Below are 19398 nucleotides of genomic sequence, written 5' to 3' on the forward strand. Positions count from 1 at the left end.
ACTGCAAGTTGTTTGAAATGTATGAGAATTAACAGGAGAGCTGCTAGAAGTGATTTTAAGTGTACAGGTCTGCTTTGTTATACTGGAATTCAAGTCAAAGATGATGGTAATCTGGAAGAAGTAATTCATAAAAAGTGGTAGTTTGGAGTTCTAACAAATTAAAATTTTCAGGGTGGTGAAGAACAGGGTTAACTGTCTTTTTGTTAAAACTGTGAAACCATTCCAGGTGCCTATCACAGTCGTCTAGTACCACTGTAAAACTCAGTTTTATCTGAGATCTAAGCGTGGAAGATCGAGGACACTGGAAGCCTGTACTTTTCTGGAGGGGCTGGGGGCAAGGCAGCCTGCTCTAGGGCATCCTCCTTACTGGTAGATGAATCTACTTAAGTACCTGAATCTCCTTCTGTCCAGCATTACAGTATTTGGTAGTGGAATAAAGTCATAGAAGCTGTTGGTTGCTTGTTTAATCTGTAAAAACAATACACCACAAGGAAATATACAGCCCCCCCCTTCTTACATTAAAGCTTTCATGCTCATTAGGATCACAATTTAACGTTTATATTTTTAAACCATGAATTCTGGCAATACTGTCAAGTTAAGTTTGATGCAGAATTTAAATTTTGCAAATGCTAGGTGTTATATAACCTAGACCATTAAAAATTTATGTGGAAACACAGAAATCCCATGACTATTTGTTGTTTTTTTTCCCCTGGAACTCAAAAGGAGAGTATGAAGCTTTTTTTAGTTTGTAGAAACATGGTGGCTTCAGTGTAAGAGATAAAAGCTTGTTTGAATGATTTAACATGTCTTCTTTAAATAGAATAGTACAAATAGATTCTGGTGAATATTCTACTTTATGGATAGTTCATCAACATGGAATTTTGAAAATATTTTTTTGTTTATCAGTTGGTGGTATTAAAAAGAAGAAAGAAAAGGAAGAAAAGAAAAAAGCCTTTTGATATCAAAACTTATTAAATACTTGAAAATTCTGCAAATGGCAACCTGGAGTTAAGAGATTAAATCATATTTAACATAACTAAAACTCTAAAATTATAACAGTTACAGCAAATCGCCACTGGAATTTTAAAATACAAATTTTCCAAAGCTTTTCTGTGTAATGTGTACATCTTTGCCTTTTCCTTATTTGCTCCATTTCAACCTTTCCTGTTACTGACTTGGGTTTATCTTTTCTCCCTTTAGAGAGTTTTGAGGTGACAGTCACCAAAGAAGGTGATAAAGGGTTCTTTCTATCCCTTTTATGAATATTAACCTACTAACTTTGGTTATGAAATGGGGAATCAGCACTTAAACAGAAGATCCTGTCATGCTCTTTTGTCCCATTTATTCTCCCAGTTTTTTTTCTATTTTAAAATATATTGATAAAAACTGTTATGTAACCAAACCCTTGGTTAGAAATATCTGTAAATCAGACATCCATTTGAACCATTTGGGATTATTTTACATTGTATGGACACTGAAGAAGTGGTTTTGGGGAAATGAGCATTTTCTGATATTTTCACTGCTAGCTTACTTCTTTGGGGCATCTTTGTAAAGTAATATTTAACTGCCGAAGCTTTATAGCACCTTCCCTGCAGTACACTTCCTTCAGCAAATACTTCAGTAGTTTAAAATCAGAATCAGATATTTTTTTTTAAATACCTCTAGATGTATTTACAGTAGGAATGTATTCTTGGTACTATGATACCGCTGCAAGTATAATAAGAGTGTTTTATCTTGGTGTAAGAAAATCACCCTCAAAATGTAACAAGTTTTGCAGGTGAAAACACAGTGTAAGTGATCAAAGGTGTTATTAAGTGGCTTTTGTTAGCACAGCCCAGTGTGCCAGGCTTACTCCACATAACGTGCTGACAGACTGACCTAGCTGTGCCAGCAAGAGGTCTTGTAATGTAATCTTAGGCTTAGATGTGTTTTTAAATGATGTACCAGGGACTTCTCTTGCAAGGTTGTTAGAATGAAGAGTTTGAATAGTAAGGAAAGCCTACTAAATCGTTGATGTGAGAGCTTCCTTGACTAACATATTTGGTCTGTGTTAGTAGATAGCTGTTGAAATGGATGCCTGAGAAGTTGGTATTTCTACCTTTCTCATTCAGTAGTTTATTTTGATTCCCTAATTTTAGCCAGGTACATTGCACAGGAAGACTTTGTTCTTTGATCTGTTGACAGAATTTCTGTAATTATGGTGCTGAACCTGTAAGGAAAGCTTTTTCATCCCTTGACTTGTAACTCTGCATTTTAACCTTTTGCTCTGGTCAAAATAAACAAGCTGCCCAGCTATTCCCAGTAGCTTGGCATAGAAGATATTACCAGTGGCCTTGGCTGTATGCTCTCATAAGACCTACTCTTACCCTAGAGCTATCTCAAGTACTCCTGTGAAATGCCTGTCTACATTTCTCTTTTTCTCTTTTGTATTCCTGCATGAATGGATGCAAAGTAAACCAGTTGCTTGGAAGGCAGACTTATGCTTCTTTTTACTAAAGTTCCCAGAAATCACCCATTTTAAAGCACAGTGCTCTTGCTTTGTCCACAGACCCTCACAAACCCTTGGCTGCAAAATATTTGGTCATTTATTTTAGAAATGTGTAATAATTTCGACCAATTCTAACCTCTCTTACTTTGAATCTGTAGGTGAGATTTGTGGATTTAAAATTCACGGGCAAAATGTTCCCTTTGAAGCAGTGGTAGTGGATAAATCCACTGGTGAGGGAATAATACGCTCTAAAGAAAAGCTTGACTGTGAACTACAGAAGGACTACACATTCACCATACAGGCCTATGACTGTGGAAAGGGACCAGATGGAGCAAATGCAAAAAAGTCCCACAAGTAAGTAAACCTGTGGTGGGTTGAGGGGAAGTTTGGTTTCAAGCTGTCTGCTGCACACAGTGACTCTAAATACACAGACCATAAATCAATGTAAACCAGATATTAATACTGGGAGACTTTCCTATAATGGTAATGTAAATAGCAGCAAAATGGAAATGAGCTGTTCTGACATCTCTTCAGCTGTATTCTAGATGATACTGCTTTATCCCTTGATGCCTCTGAATTTGCATTAGGAAATAGTGTAGGGCTAGAAGCAGGAAGCCTGATATAGGTAAAATCAGGCTTGAGTTGATATAAGGAGTTTGCACGGCGTACCAAGCCTGGACATTGTTTCAGAGTGCACTTTCTAAAACCAAAGTACCGATTCAAAATGTCAATCTATATTAAACTTGACAAAATGGAAAAGAATACATCTTGCTGTCATTTCCAGACAGCCTCACAAAAAAAAAAAGCAAGATCAATAGCATAAGGTTCATATCTGTCTAGATTAAAGAATAGGAACAAAGCAATCTTTAGCTAATCTTTATCTAAAGAAAAAACCACAATGTAAAATGCTCTCTAGAAAATTCACTTGGAGAATAACTGTTTAACACCCTGGTGCAAACATCTGCAGAGCATGTGGAAGATAGAGTTTGTGTGAAGCAAGAGCCTAAGTAAGATGAGGAATAGACTAGCAGCAGTCATCTTGGTGACAAGTACAGCCTTGCTACTCTATAGCTTCATGCTTCAAATAGGCAGCAGAAAGTTATCTCCTTAAGGATTACACTTACAAAAAATAGGTATGCCCTTAAACACTGTTTGATATTCAATTTGACTTTTGAAGAAAGATTTCAAAGAGAAAGATGACAACAAATGTTTTGTTGCGTTGCCTGGAATTACATTCTTTGTTCAGTTTGATAGTGTTCAGTTCCTTCTCTGCACTGTAGAACTGACCTATATATTTCTACCTGTGCTGGTTAATTGAGATACAAACTTCATTCTGATGGCTCTAGTAAAAATTATGGTCACCCAGATTTATGGCTCTGTAATGAACCAGTGCAGATCTAGTGGCACGCTCTGCAGTTCTTCTTTTCCCACAGCAGAATGATGGGTTTCCAAGACCTGCACCTACAACCCACTGTTGAAATTTCCTTGACGCATGGATACCTGTTATATTTTTTTTGTTTAGCTCTTGAAGTCAGGAATAAAGCGTGCTTGCTACAGAAGGCCATTTTTTTGGGGTGCTTATTTAGTGCATAGGCTAAAATAAAACCATAACAACTTTTTTAATTTTACCATAAGCGTTAGAAAATTTTTGCTTTTATGGAAGGACTGTAGTCATTGAATTCTCTATTAGTTTACATTCCAGATACTTTTTGTTATTCACCTTTTCTCCTTGGTCATTGACAGAAACTGCATTATTTTCCTGTTTTGTATACACCAGCAATCAGTGACAAGCATGAAAAAACAGAATTCAAGATCCAATCTGTTTAGGATTATGTAGCTGTCTGTATGATGTGTTAAAGTGTATCTTCCGCTTCTGTGATTCTTCCATTAAAATTGTCTGATCTCTCATTCCTACATCCAAGAAATAAGCCAGTTTTCACTGACTTATACAGCTCGGTACTTTATTAGCGAAAGCAAGCTAATCAAATGCACTTGACTGAGCTCTTAGACTAAGACTAGTCTTAACTGTCATTCTTGTTCATGTGAAATAAAAATTGGGTTTTTATATCAAATACTCTTGACAGCAGGAAAGAATTCAAAGGATTGTACTGTTATAACAGAAGTAAAAGCCTGTTTTGTCAGAGCTGTATTTTGTTGTATTTCTGTAAAATGGCAGCAATTTAATAGTTGCAATACAAGGGTTTGAACTTTATTTGCAAATAAACATCAGTAGTAAGCAATAACCTAGAAGTACACTGAATTATATAGCAACACACTGGAAAAACATCCACTGCTTTCCTAGTTAGGGTAGTTGAGATTGTTAGTTTTATTAGTCATTGGTCACTACTTTCTGGGAGATTAAATTCTGAAGGATAACTTAATCTGTAAAAGAGGGAGCTGTTTTGTCAGGTTCCTTACATGCGTAGGGGTTTTGCGGTATATAGGGAACTGATGTTTCTGTTTTACTTCCAGAGCAACAGTACATGTTCAGGTGAATGATGTTAACGAGTACGCCCCTGTGTTCAAAGAGAAGTCATACAAGGCAACAGTTATTGAGGGGAAGAGGTATGACAACATCCTCAAAGTGGAAGCGGTGGATGCAGATTGTTCACCTCAGTTCAGCCAGATTTGCAGTTATGAAATTGTAACTCCGGATGTACCTTTCGCTATTGACAAAGATGGTAAGGATACGATGCGAGATGGAGCGGGAATTACCATAATTTGCCACCCTAACAATAGGACTTCAGACTGGTCGGTGTAATATGGCAGCAACCTTGTTTTAACCCTTTCCTACAATGTAGTTAAATGGAGGTGTTCCCTTTTAGCAGTTTGAATTGATAATGAAAAGTGAGATGTCTTTCAGTGCCAATACTATGTGCCATCTACCGATGTAAGGAGCAGATGGTTTGTTGCATGTGTGTTGTTTTTTGTAAAATGCTTTTCAAAATAAAGGAAATATGCTAGCTGTATTATGTTTTAAACCAGCTCTTAGCAGACTTTTTTTTTTTTCCCCTGTAGTTTTCTATTCTGTATGAGGATAGCTTTTGTTAGTTAGCTTCCAAAAATTGGGTTTCCACATGTCTGCTTTTCACATTTGAGATGCTCATATGTGGCTTTGAAGTCTGGTGATTTGTTTAGGTCATTTCCTTTACGCTGGTGATCTGTGGACCCTTCAAAATCTATAGACTACTTCAGGGGGTATGTTCAAGCTTGTTGAGCAAAGCAAAACAGGTTTTAGTTGGCTTTAGTTTGAGTTTTGGGGAGATCCACATTGCCAATGGATAATTTTTGTGGATGTGCAAATTTTTAAAAAGTTAGAGAATCCTGGCATGTGCCAAGGAATTTATGTATCAGTTTCATTTTATGAACAGTTTTATTTTGAGTAATGTAATGTTCTATTAAGAGCCTGATAAGTATATACTGCTGTTCTGTGTATGTGTGTTCATCTCTGGATTTATGTAATTTTTAAGGATCTGGGCCTCATGTCTGGCATGGAAAACTCAAATAGTGAAGGGCTAATTCACTTACAGGTGTGTCTGTTAAGGTCTTGGTACCTTTATGAAGTACACAGGTGGTACTTGGATACAATTAAACCTGCACTGATCCTGAGAAATGAGTAAATATTGATGTCTGATTACTGTGTGCTTTTTTTTGTGTGTCAGGTTATATAAAAAACACAGAAAAGTTAAACTATGGTAAAGAACATCAGTATAAACTGACAGTAACAGCTTATGACTGTGGGAAGAAGAGAGCTGCTGAGGATGTGTTGGTTAAAATTAGCATTAAGCCTACGTGCAAGCCTGGCTGGCAAGGTTAGTTTGATCTCCTTCCTATCTGCTTTTAGCACTTGCCAGTACCTTCAGTTAAACATGAGACATTTTTAATATTGTTTCTTTGGATAAATATACAGGCTGGAGCAAAAGAATAGAATATGAGCCTGGTACTGGTTCGTTAGCACTCTTCCCTGGTATGCATTTGGAGACGTGTGATGAGCCAATCACCTCAGTTCAAGCAACGGTTGAACTAGAAACCAACCATATTGGTAAAGGCTGTGATAGAGACACGTACTCTGAGAAATCCATTCACCGACTCTGTGGTAAGAATGCTTCTGTTAAAGTGCTTTCTCTTGCTTATTAGCTTTTCTTTGGATATTGTATTAGACCCCAATTCAGTGAGTAGATACAGTCTTCATTTGCATGTGGTTTCCTCCAGCTTTTTTCCTAGTGGGCAATAAAAAGCATGAAACTGGTTGAAGGTGACTTCTAAAATAATTCTCAAATGCAGTAAAGAATCTTTTCTTTTTTTTTTTGCCTCTCTCCTAGCTTATATAGACTATTAATTTCCCTCACATGAAATTTATGTTCAAGAGCTGAAAGAATGTTATATATGTGAAAGAGTATAGCCATGAAAATCTCTCTCTTTTTCTGAGGCAGTGATGCAATATAAGAAATACATGATGAAAAAGAAAACTAAAAAAGTGGGGTTTGGAAAAAATATTTTACTTGCACCAGTTAAATTTATACTGTGCTTGCCCTAGGCATAAAGGGCACCTTGGCATCCACGTATGCTGCAGTTAAAGGTCTTGTGAAAAGTTTATGAATCCTTTGTAGGCAATATGGAAGAATTGAGATTGCAGGGCAGATTATCCCTGATGATTTATGTCTTCAACTTCAGTTGAAGTTAGTTGAAAGTGTGAATATGGCATAACCCTAGAGACCCAGGCAGTTCCTAAGCTATTCCCTGATGAGGTCACTGTGACATTAATGATTTAGGCTTGAAGTGGGGAAAAACCAGCAAGCTGAGCACCTGCTGGGTTATCATTGCCTCTGACTAAGATATTATTAGACAGTGATCTGGGAGGGGAAGCTTATGCAGCCCTCTTCAACTGGGTGAATATTAGTCTTAAAACTAGTAAGTGTCAAGAGAAAGGCGTCATGTTCCTGGGCCTGAAGGACAAGTGGTATTAATGTAATGGTTCCTGAGATGGAGGCAAAATAAGGTTCTACAGCTGTAGAGATAGTAAGCAAAACAATTTTAGTGAGATTAGTTGTCCATGCAGAAGTTAAATTTATGGAAGTCATTGTGGTATTAGATATCTATTATTAGTGCCACATTATTTAAAAGGAGAATTGCCTGATGTGTGGTGGTAGTGCGTAATCCTGACAGTCGGTGCTGAAAAATTAATGGTCAGAAAAACAGTTTGGTTTGAAACCAGCAGTGGTCTTTTTAGTTTGTACCTTTTTTTCTTCATTTGAACGTTTTTATTGTAGGTGCTGCTTCTGGCACAGCTGAGCTGCTTCCCCCTCCAAGTAGCGCTGCTAACTGGACAATAGGACTTCCTACTGATAATGGTCACGACAGCGACCAAGTCTTTGAATTTAATGGCACACAAGCTGTGAAGATTCCAGATGGCGTTGTCACAGTCAATCTCAAAGAGCCCTTCATGATTTCAGTATGGATGAGGCATGGGCCTGGAACCAAAGAGAAGGAGACCATTCTGTGCAATTCAGACAAGACAGGTTTGTCAATACTTCAAATATAAATGGTCTCATTGTTGGGTTTTGTTCAGTTGCGTGTGCTGGTTTTTCTCTAGGTTACATTTCTTTTGAAAGTGAAATGGGTTGTAAAAGTCACTCTTTATTGAGCTTACCTATAGTCATGCCTTTAGATTATCTAGCTGCAGACTTGTTTGTCTAATTCTATTTCAGTTTACATTATCTGTTTCTTTTTGCAGTGATAGATGACTTATTCTGGCAATGCAGTCTTAATTTTGCACCTCCAAAGATAACCTTATTCTTGATGCAACCTAAAATCATTAAGAAACATAGGTTTAGTGACAGCATTTGCTACTATATCTTTTTTTTTTCCTAGGAGGAGGTAATTTCTCCAGTGATGAATTTTTTTTTCACTCTGTGCATAATTTCAGTCTCTGTGAATGCTACAGACACAATTATTTTGAAGATGCTATTTAATAAGACTGAAATCTGATAACCCTGTTTCAGTAATTGCTGTCTAATGGGGGTAAAAGAATTCTTGTCGTTTTTAGCTGAGGCAGTAGATTTGTTCAGTGTATTGGAAAGGTAATTTATTTAAAATGCTGCTAGGTTTCTCCAGGGAAACTGCACTGAATATATTTTAAATTGTATTTGAAAATAAGAAAGATTTAACAGTAATTGTAATATCGTAAGAACGTTTCTTTGAACAAGAGGAAAGTGACTGTCATTCAGAACCAGGTACAAATATTCTCCACTTCCTACCTTCACCCATTCCTGTTAATCAAAACCCAAAACTTTGGATTTATGGAAGCAAGTGAACTGGAGACAAAAGACAAATTGAAATACAGTTTTTCCTGGTTTAAAGTATGTGAGAAGCAGACCTTCAGAAAGGGTTTTCCTTTTTTATTCCTTGGTTTGACCTAACCATATAATTTTTGTGGCAGTTTCTGGTAGTATAAATATAATTTGCCTTCAATTCAGTAGTATATTATGCAATATTGAAAGGCTTGGACAAGGTTTGTTAGAGGGAGGAGATTTTGAATATATTGCTCTGGAACAATACAGTCAGATTTAATGCTGTCAGGCTGAAAGATTGACATGAGTGTGGTATTTTTTCATCCCCTCCTTTCTTGACTCATCCATGCCATGGAATGGATGATGTAGCTAGAATGTTTCTTTTCCTTATTCTTACCTGTTTCTCTAGCATCTCACCTTTGTATTTATTTTAAATTATAATTTTAGAGGCATGTTTATATAGTTTTCTGTTAAGAAAGCATGTCCACCTGCCATCATGTGTACATGTTCCAAAACAGTAATTAGATGAGGTAGAAGATACTTCTTTGTAACAAAAAAGCTCTTTTGCAAATAGAGCTCTCTCTCCTGCTGACAGGCTTATCTCTGTGAGTCTTCAGTCTTATGCCTTCATTTAGATTGGATTTAGAGACAGACATGTCTGTTTATTGTATGGTGTATTATTACTCGTGGGTTCTTCAAGAATATTTGCCCTAACTATTACAAGTGTTTTACAAATGTGTTATAAATTGCTACTATTACAAATGTTTTACATTCCTTTTAACATGCCTGATTTACTTCTACATTTTGTTTCTTCCTATCAGATACTTGGGGATTTATGCATGAAATTACAGAACAGGTGAATTTTGTGGTGGTGGTAAGGTTTACAGAAAATAATAATGTTAATTGAAACTCTTGTGCAGATATGAACCGGCACCACTACACGCTCTACGTACACAACTGCCGACTGGTTTTCCTCTTCCGCCAAGATCCTTCAGAGGGGAAAACATATAAACCTGCTGAATTTCACTGGAAACTAAATCAAGTAAGTTTGGGAGGAGAGCTGATAGGATGTTGGAATACAGTGAACGCTATCGCAGACTAAACTCGCTGATAGTATAATTATTAATAAATACTTTTTGCAACTCCAGACTCCTGATGTCACGTTTTATAGAGCTCAACAATACTTACTTTATTTGTGATCAAGTGTCAGAGATAGATTCAGCTATACCTTTTCATCTTGAATATAAAATATTGCTTCAGTGGTTTTATTAAGCCTAGTAAGATGCTCATAGAATAAAGTACAAGTCATTACCATGGAAGGTAGGAAATGTGGATTTAGATGGGAAAATACAGCGTCAGTCTTTTAGCTGTGGTGTTGGTTATCTTCACTAAGTACACTGTAAGGTAGTGTGCATGAGAACAGGAAGTGTTCCAGTGTGTAGCTTTAAAGTACTTCTGAGCATGTCACATTTTTGCAGATCAGAGTGTTAATAGGATAACAGAAGAACTTAATCCTTTTTCACACTGTAATAAAATTTGTGACTTCTTACACATTGTAAGCAGTAGCTACAAATTAGTTTTCTTAATCAGATTTTCCTCCACAGAAGTAGAGTTAATAGGCCTCTGAGGGATGCAGGTACTTTCTGCTTCCTATTTGGAGAGGGTTGTGTTTGTATTCTTTTGTTCATGTATTATTAATTATTGTAGGTTTGAAACTGAAGGCTGTAATTACCAATCTTCACTTTAGTCCTACTAAGATCTGCAGAACTTACTTCTGTGAATTGATTATGATCATGAAGAGCGAGACAGAGGGCACTAAACATTTGTGTGCTTTTCCAGCCCTCTGGATCTGAGCGATAAAATAACCCTGTATATCTGCAAATATATAAAGGTTCTTTTAGTTGCTTTAGGTTACTATTACAGATGTATTTTGCCAGTTACCTAAGCAATGAGTTACCTTCTAACGTAATTAACTGTATCCTGTTCTCTGTGCATGGCGATGTATACTGGTTGAATGGTAAAATGCTGATATATATCCTTAAGGGAAGACTGTTACTAATGAACTTTCCCTGTAAAGAATTCTGTCATGGAAGGCTTTTTTTATTCAAAATGGTCGTGTTTTCTCTAAACAGCCCCTCTCAGCAAATACAGGTCCTTCATCAAGTTATGTTGTCTTATTAACAGTATTTCAGAATGTGCTTGCGTGTAGGTGCGTGTATTTAAATTGAAATATTCTGTTATTAGATATTATAAAAATTAAAGGAATGGAAATACACGCAGATCCTATATTGGGAATAGAAGAAAATAAACTATTTATAAATATTTTATTTTTGTTGGATGTGTGCCATCTGTGTGAAATATAAAGTATGTCTGTGCAGGTTTACAGGTTGTCAGTATGTTTGTGTGTATGTATATTCAAAATGTGCATCAGATCGGTTGCTCAACTGTAATTAAAAATAAAATTTTAAGTAGAATTTTTAAAACTTTCTTTATTCAGGTGTGTGACAAAGAGTGGCATCATTATGTCCTCAATGTTGAATTTCCTGCAGTAACTCTTTATGTAGACGGTGTTTCATATGATCCTTTCCCAGTGACTGAGGATTACCCTCTTCATCCTTCAAAAATAGAAACACAGCTAGTAGTTGGAGCATGTTGGCAAGGTAACTATTTACAATTGTTAATTTTTTTAATTAACTTCTTTTTTAATGAAGTATTTGTGGTTAGCCTAGAATCACACAATTATCTAGGTTGGAAAAGACCTTGAAGCTCCTCCAGTCCAACCATTGACCTAACACTGACAGTGCCCAACAACACCATATCTCTAAGCGCTATGTCAACCCTACTCTTGAACCCCTCCAGGGATGGGGACTCCACCACCTCCCTGGGCAGCCCATTCCAATGCCCAACAACCCCTTCTGGAAAGAAGTGCTTCCTAATATCTAGTCTAAACCTTCCCTGGTGCAATTTGAGGCCATTCCCTCTTGTCCTAGAAGTACATAGCAGATCTTTTTAGTGTATGAAAGATAACTCGGTTTGTCTTCTGCAGATTATTTTTGTTCCTAGCTATTATCACATTTTGTCCTTTAGTCTCTTTTTCCATGAGGTGCTTTTTGCTTATTGGCCACAGGTGCATGTGAAATATGAAGCTGCTCACCAAGCAGTGTTCCTCCAAAGTGAATTTTGTGGTAACCATGGGAATTTATATAGCTAATTTTTAATAACAGTTGTAAGAATATATCATGTACTTCAGATTACTAAACAGAACACTTAAATTTCAAGTAGGTTGAAAAGCATATTGTAGAAAAAGTGTTCTTATAAATGGAAGCATGACCAGCAGACAGTACAGATAAGCAACACAGTGATGCTGTCTCTTGGATATTTTACCATTTCTGCTTATAAAAATAAACATAAATGCATCTGCTTTATTATATGCAGACTGTGGTTTATAACATGATATCCTGCAGGCTGTAAAATCCTGATTCATGTGCTTTAATACTTGTGAAACCTACTCCTCAAAGCTTGAGGAAAAGAACAATGCATCTGAACATGGAGGCTGATCACCAGATATCTTTGTAACAAAGCTCTTGCTTCACAGTCCTGAACTGACCTGTTTGCTTGCTGATTAAATTACACCCTAGCTGGTAGAAAGCCAGTGGCTTTGGTCGGAGATAAAACAGTGTTAAATCATTCATGTTCTATTGTAGTTCGGAATATAGACTGTAGCTGCAGTCTGCAGTGATGCACAGAAGTAGCTTGTGAATGAATGACAAATGGAAAGCTTTGAGACATTTTAATCAAATTAACAGTCTTCTGTCTTGCAGCGTCTCTTTTCTCTTTTGAATTTTAAGGCTTTGAAGTGTGAATGAAGGTTAAATTATCAAAATATCTTCTCCATCAAATTTACTATTCCCTGACAAGGTCACTGTCTTTCAGTATTAATGTTATTTCAGTGCTAAATTCATTCTGTTGTCCCTTCCTTTCAGTCAAATTATTTTTTCTGTAATTCATCTAGTTTGGTTTGTGATTTTTTTTTTTTTTCCAACTCTCTCTTCTAGCTCAAAGGGAAGCTATAGTGGCTGGTTTGCAAGAAACGGGAGCTTGGAAACTCTGTTCCAGCTGAGTGTATGGATTGTATAATGGCTTCCATATACGTTCTGCCTCCTAACAAAAGCATATACATTTAGCTTAAAAACTCCTGTGCTCTCATATTGGCACCATTATATAATTTTAAAATTTTTTTCTGACATTAATTTTATTTTTCGTGACAGCAGACTGAAATACAAGAACATTAAAAGTCTGGAATACAAGAACTTGTGGTGCTCACCTTCAAAAATTCCACCAAAAGCCTGAGGTTTAGGGGACTAGAACACAGGAGGAAGTAGTATGCCAAAGAGTGAAGTTAGTGCTTAAGGCTGTGCTATTAAGGCCATCCTCTTTCTCCTATCAAGATTTTACAATAAGTCAGGCTGCTCTGAGTTACATATACAGTTCACCTCTAAGGAGAGCGAGATTTTATGCTTTTGAAAAAGTTCTTTTAACATTTATTTTAAAAGTTTAAAAGCTGTTCTTCATTTTTGGTTCTTCCCCCCAGACTCTTACATCTGAGAAATCCATCTACTTGATACATATAATACTATTAAGATGATCAATAAATCTCTGTTGGTAATGACTCCTTTTGATCATCATTTAATACTTCTTGGTGATTTGCTGATCTAGGCTGGACCTCACCTTAATTTTCCCTTTAGTAGTTGGGAGAAGAAAAAATTAATTGAGCCAGTTGATAGATCTGTATCTCATTACTAGTAGTGGTTTGTGTGAGATGGGGTATCTGTGGTTAAATTATTCTCCAGTGAGACTTTTTACTGCCGCTCGTGTATGGGGCTCTTTTTGGGTTTTCTTGTCATGAATGTTATGTTCTTGTAACAACACAGTAATGCTTCTTCCCTGCATTGCAGCTATTAGTGTTTCAAAGAACGCATAATCCTTGAGAAGCTGGGTCAAGTATAAGCGGACTTTTTGGGGGAAGTGCTGCTGTGTATTTTCTGCGTTAAGAGAATTTGCCAAATTGTATCTACTTGGTCCTTTCCCTATTGTCCTATTCTTTGTCTTGCTTTTCTACAGAATATACAGGAAATGAAAATGACAATGAAACTGTGCCTGAGACCTCTGCAGGTTGCTGGAGTTTTTTCCCTACTGTTTTATTTCATTTTTATGCCAAGACATTGCTTCATCTCACACGCAGCATGAAATGCAGGCATTGCATTCGGGCCATTGACCTTCACATAATCCTCTCCTAGGCTTGTTTCTTCATTGTGCTTCTATTTCCAGAGCTTCATCAGCTGATTTTTATTTTTTTTTTCTTTTTTTGGTTGCACCCAAATGCACATCCGTGAACAAGTCTGCAAACTCTGTGATTGCAGTGAAGTGGTGTAAAATTATAGCTGATATTTTACATCAGCAACTTATTTCTTTCATCCAGTTTTGTTAAAACATAAATGCACCTCATCCTATATAAATACGTGTATATGTGTGTATGTAGGGGGTGTGTGTATCTCAGAATTTATTCAGTGGGTTGGGAAGGACCTGTGAAAGTCAGGTAGCTCTGCTTCCCACTCAAGGCAAGACCAGTTTCGTATTTAGATGAGGTTGCTTGTATGTAACTCAAAAGACCTGTAATTTAGAGTGGTTACTCAGTTGATCAGAAATTGGTGTAAACTTTTAATTACAATGAACGGGCACAAAAGCTTTGGCTACCAGGTATTTCAGGTTGGCTACAGGGTTTTCTTTGCTTAGAAATTTTTAGTGATATTTCAGTGGATTTTTGTCTTGAGACACTAAAAATTACTGTATATTTCTAAAAGTGTATTCAAGATATATACTCTTTCTGTAAATTTTAAGAATTTCTGGAATGGTCTAGGTATAATTGGCAAGAGTTTTCTAGCTGTGCATCACATGTTAATTTGGCAGGTAGGTAACAGAATCCAGGAGCTAGAAGCTGGAGATGTACAAATCTAAACTGGAAATTCTGTAATTTGTAATAGGACTATTCACTACTGAAAATTTTATTGAGTTATGCCAGGGATCTTGTAGCACTTACAACCTTTAAAACAAGCTTAGACATCTTTCTAAAAATCTCTTTAGTAAGTGATGACTTTGCAATACAAATTCCTGGGTGGTGTTCTGTGACTCCCATTATTTAGCAAGATAGACTAGGTGATCATCGTGATGACATCTTTAAAAAATTGAAGCAATAAGGGGCTTATTGGGTTGCAATTTATTGGACTTAACTCAGGTATGTAAAAACAAGTTACTCGAGTTGAAACTGCTCACTTGAGTCCATACAGAGAAGGCGCCACCTTTAGAGGGAAGCAATTAACTTTTAGCCACCTTTTTCTGAATGAACTGAATCACTTTGACCTTTCTTTCTATCCTCTGAGTGTAAAGAGAGCCTGTAATGATTGGTTTAGATGTAGATAACTAACATTTAGAGGAAGGATGCTGTTGTCTTCTATCCTGATGGGCATCGCTAGTAGGAGGTGTTACCTCACCACAATGATTTAGATTTCATAGTTCATCTCATTGGTTCTGTCTTTAATTTCTGAAGAACACCACCTCGCTGTATGGCAATTTCTTTTGAAATGTTTGTTATGGAAATATCAGCCTTCGTTTCACAGTTCGAGATGGTCACTCTTGTTTTGTAGGCCATATGCATGGTGAACTGTATAATTCTTTTTTTTTTTTTTTATGCTTGAACATAGTCACAAGGTTAACACCCAGAATGGATAAAAACTAACCTGCATGTATACAATATGTTGTGGTACCAGAAGGCATATTTGTTGTTTTATAAAAGGGGGGGGAAAAAAAGTGAAAAGAATCAAAACATACAAAGACTTTTCTTTCCTCCCTTTATTAAGGTGGTGAACTCCACATGGCTCAGTTTTTCCGGGGCAGTCTGGCAGGTTTGATGATTCGTTCTGGTAAACTGGAAAACAAGAAAGTGATAGATTGTTTATATACTTGCAAAGAAGGACTGGATTTGCAAATGGCTGATGGCGTTGGCAAAGGCGTGAAGGTAAAGTTGTGTATGAATCAAGGGGAGCGTGTGTTTTACTGTGCTGATAATAGTTACAAGTTTTGCTGGCGGAGTTAATAGAGGTGTCCCAAATAAAACAAGCTAATCTATTGTGACATTTTGCATTAAAATTACATGAGAAGTAGAGAATCTTTCTTGTATAGACGTGGTCTTAGCGGAGTTTAAGAATGAAAGTTACTGTGTTCTCTTGTAAGTCCTGAAGGGAAATTCCATATTTGTACTTGTCTCTGTTTTACCAGCTATACCAGGTTATCTAATAAAAGATAGAGATTCTTAACAAGCAGCTTAGTAAAATGAGACCTAACTTGCACGCCTTTTTCTGGCAGCAAGATTGTGTGAACAGAGCTCAATTTCTCTTTATATTATCTGCATCTCTTCCATGTTCCTAGAATCTTCACATCAAAACTATGATATTCTTTTGTCTCAAAAGAATGAAACACTAAATAATGTTCCACGGTCTAAGGAAGTGAATAGGGAAGTTAGACTGTGTACTAAAAGACCAGTAAATAACAGCCTTATTGCTTTGACTACAGATGTAATTATCCTGGCATTTACCAGGCTAAGCAATGCTGAATTTCCAGTTTTAATTACCAGATCATGTTACCGTTTGGGTAATCTCTTACATTATTTTTTTTTTCTGTTGTTTCAGATCCACATGAACCCCAATCAGTCAGTACTGACCTTAGAAGGGGATGACATTGACAGAGTTGATAAGGCCATGCAACACATTTCCTACCTGAATTCCCGCCAGTTCCCAACACCTGGGATTCGGAGGCTTAAAATCACCAGTGTTGTCAAGTATGTCCTAGTGCTCAAATAATGCATCTCTGTACAGTGATACTGGAGCCTGGAACGATGTTCATGTATCTCAGTTTGAGGAAAAAAAAGGACGAAATGCTGTATGTAACCATCACACGCTTGAATATGGCAAACATTTTCTACACCAGCACTCTGTGTTCTTCCTGAGAAAGGAGTAAGGAGCGCGTAAGATAGGGAGGAACTTACTGCAAGGGTGTGCTGTATGTCTCCAGTATCACAGCCTTCATTAAAGGTGTTATCTGTGGCTGTTAGTCATAGCATAGAAAATGGGGCCAAATGTTATCTGTAAGTAAAAATTAATTGTAAGATTGCTCCCTTGGTGGGGAATTCTTACTTTCCAATACAGCTGATGAATTTATCTAAGACTCTTGGGTCTGAGACAGAGCTTTTTAAAAATTTATAGAGCAATTACTCTGCATAATTGTGCCTCCCTCTCAGATAGTCTCCTTGACCGTGCAAAACTGCTTCTGTATCTCATAGATGTTTCCACGAAGAGGCCTGTGTCTCCATTCCTTCTGTGGAGGGATATGTAATGGTCTTGCAACCCGAGGAACCAAAAATCAGCCTTAGTGGCATCAACCATTTTGCCCGCTCTGCTTCAGAGTTTGAGAGTTCTGAGGGTGTTGCCCTCTTTCCAGAGCTTCGCATAATAAGCACTATTACACGGGAGGTGGAGCCAGAGGGAGATGGAGATGAAGATCCTACAGGTAACATCCTTTTCTGCTTAGGACTGTTGCCTGCCCTCACCACATCCAGTGATTGTGTTGTAGGATCTTCCTCTTGCAAAGAGGTGTGGATTTCTCCAGAATCTCATAGGGAAAACGAATGTGTATATCTCTTGTGAGAAGGTGTTGGTATTCTGCTCTGGGCTAACAAAAATTTACCTGGAAATGGTAGTAAGCCCAGGCTGTTATCTTCATGTAAATATTCCTTGTTCGTATTTTGTGTTGGTTTTTTTAATCATTATTCCATGAATATTTGCTCTCTACTTCAAGCCCAGATCTTAATATTTGTTTTGGAAGAAGAGCTGAGTTTGCATGTGACATTTTATAGCTCCCTGGGCTCTTGTCGACGTCACCTTTGTTCCTGCTTACCTCTGTGGCTTTTTCTTTGCTTTTTAGTACAAGAGTCTTTGGTATCTGAAGAGATCATGCATAACCTGGATACATGTGAGGTGACAGTGCTCGGAGAGGAACTAAATCAGGAACAAGAAAGCCTGGAGATTGACATGACACGATTACAGCAGAAAGGCATTGAGATGAGTAGTTCCAACCTGGGCATGATAATCACAGGTAGGGGTTACTGCTTCTGGTCTTTTTGTGGGAAGACAGTGATAAAGGGAGCAGTGTGCTAGAGAGGTGGTCTGTAACATCTTACTCCAAATACTTCATTTTTGACTAGAATTTCAAGCTCAGAGGTGTTACAACTATTTTGTGGAAAGCTGTGATTCTAGAAAATACATCATTTTAGAACCTCCTTTCTGTTGTTCTGTCATCTCCCAAATTTCAGGTTACTTCTGGACTTTGGAAATGGGCTTTGCCCCAGAAAAGGCTTGTTCCTTGCACAGATTAACCCAGTGCCTAGGAGCATGCATCATTCCTTTCTATTCTATATTCAAAATATGTTAATGTATTTGAAAGAAAGGCTCCCAGAGTCCCCTCAAAGACTAAGTGGATCTAGGATTTTATCACAGATCCACGGAATTTAACGTGAAGCCACATTATGTGTGTGTCTGTGTTACTTCTTTTCCTACTAACTGAAAATCTGCCAGCCAAGAAAACTTGCTTGCAGAAAATATTTGTTGAGTATGTGATGTCAGACTAGGCTTTTGCAAAGTCATTGTTTTACTTGTTCATTTCTCTTCACAGGGGTTGACACTATGGCTAGTTATGAAGAAGTTTTGCATTTGATACACTACAGAAACTGGCACACTGTTTCTCTCTTTGACAGAAAGTTCAAATTAGTCTGTTCTGAGCTTAACGGCCGCTATGTCAGCAATGAGTTCAAAGTGGAGGTATGCAACTAATCTGATCACTGGGAGAAGTTTTACAGCATGGATGACTGGGAGGATGGAAGTTGTTGCCTCAAATGATAAATAATTGTTCAATTACTGATTTAGATTTTTGTCCTGTAAATAAATATTAGTATATGTGTGCATTTCAGGCTGTATTTTATGTATAAATGTGTTCTCAAGCCTACATTTCAGCTGTAAATAAAGCTGTCTGAACAAAGGTGAAACTTTTGTTGTAGAAGAAATAGTATGGCCAATGAAGTATGAAGGCAGAAAGGTTGAAATGGGAAAGACAGTGTATTAATTCAGCAAAAAACTAGCAAGGTAGAGTGAGAGTAGTGCTACCAGAGACTTGAGTGGCCTTCATGTATAACTTCCAGGATTCTGCAAATGAATGGGCCCTTTACTGCTTTGCTTGTGTGATGCTAAGGGCTTATGTAACAGCACAGGCTAAAATTGCATTTCCTCTGCAGTAGAGTACAGGCTAATTATTACTTAGTATGCTTGTATCAAATACATGGAAGTACAGCAGATGATAACATAAAGGGCACTGAAACTTCAGGTGCTGGAATGTGGAGTTGTTAATATTGAGAGGAACTGTCCATGTATTTCTGCATCTTTCAGCTGTGAGCTTGAATTTCTACATTTTCAAGCTGACCAAAGGGATTGCAGTAGAGTTAATTGTATTTACCACTAG

General features: G+C 37.2%; 1 protein-coding gene across 1 annotated transcript in view; it reads left to right on the top strand.

Annotated features, from left to right (window-relative positions):
* The window catches only part of CLSTN1 (calsyntenin 1), a 46035-nt gene that overhangs the window by 21521 nt on the left and 5116 nt on the right, over nucleotides 1-19398 (top strand). The window contains exons 3-16 of the mRNA XM_026862940.1: nucleotides 1201-1230; nucleotides 2647-2842; nucleotides 4961-5169; nucleotides 6151-6300; nucleotides 6399-6584; nucleotides 7759-8007; nucleotides 9699-9820; nucleotides 11276-11438; nucleotides 13900-13950; nucleotides 15693-15850; nucleotides 16521-16669; nucleotides 17171-17397; nucleotides 17812-17982; nucleotides 18559-18704. Coding sequence (XP_026718741.1) covers nucleotides 1201-1230; nucleotides 2647-2842; nucleotides 4961-5169; nucleotides 6151-6300; nucleotides 6399-6584; nucleotides 7759-8007; nucleotides 9699-9820; nucleotides 11276-11438; nucleotides 13900-13950; nucleotides 15693-15850; nucleotides 16521-16669; nucleotides 17171-17397; nucleotides 17812-17982; nucleotides 18559-18704 — 2207 coding nt within the window. The remainder of the gene's footprint in view (nucleotides 1-1200; nucleotides 1231-2646; nucleotides 2843-4960; nucleotides 5170-6150; nucleotides 6301-6398; nucleotides 6585-7758; nucleotides 8008-9698; nucleotides 9821-11275; nucleotides 11439-13899; nucleotides 13951-15692; nucleotides 15851-16520; nucleotides 16670-17170; nucleotides 17398-17811; nucleotides 17983-18558; nucleotides 18705-19398) is intronic.

Source organism: Athene cunicularia, assembly GCF_003259725.1.
Source record: "Athene cunicularia isolate RWA chromosome 21 unlocalized genomic scaffold, athCun1 chr21_part1, whole genome shotgun sequence".
NCBI lineage: Eukaryota > Metazoa > Chordata > Aves > Strigiformes > Strigidae > Athene > Athene cunicularia.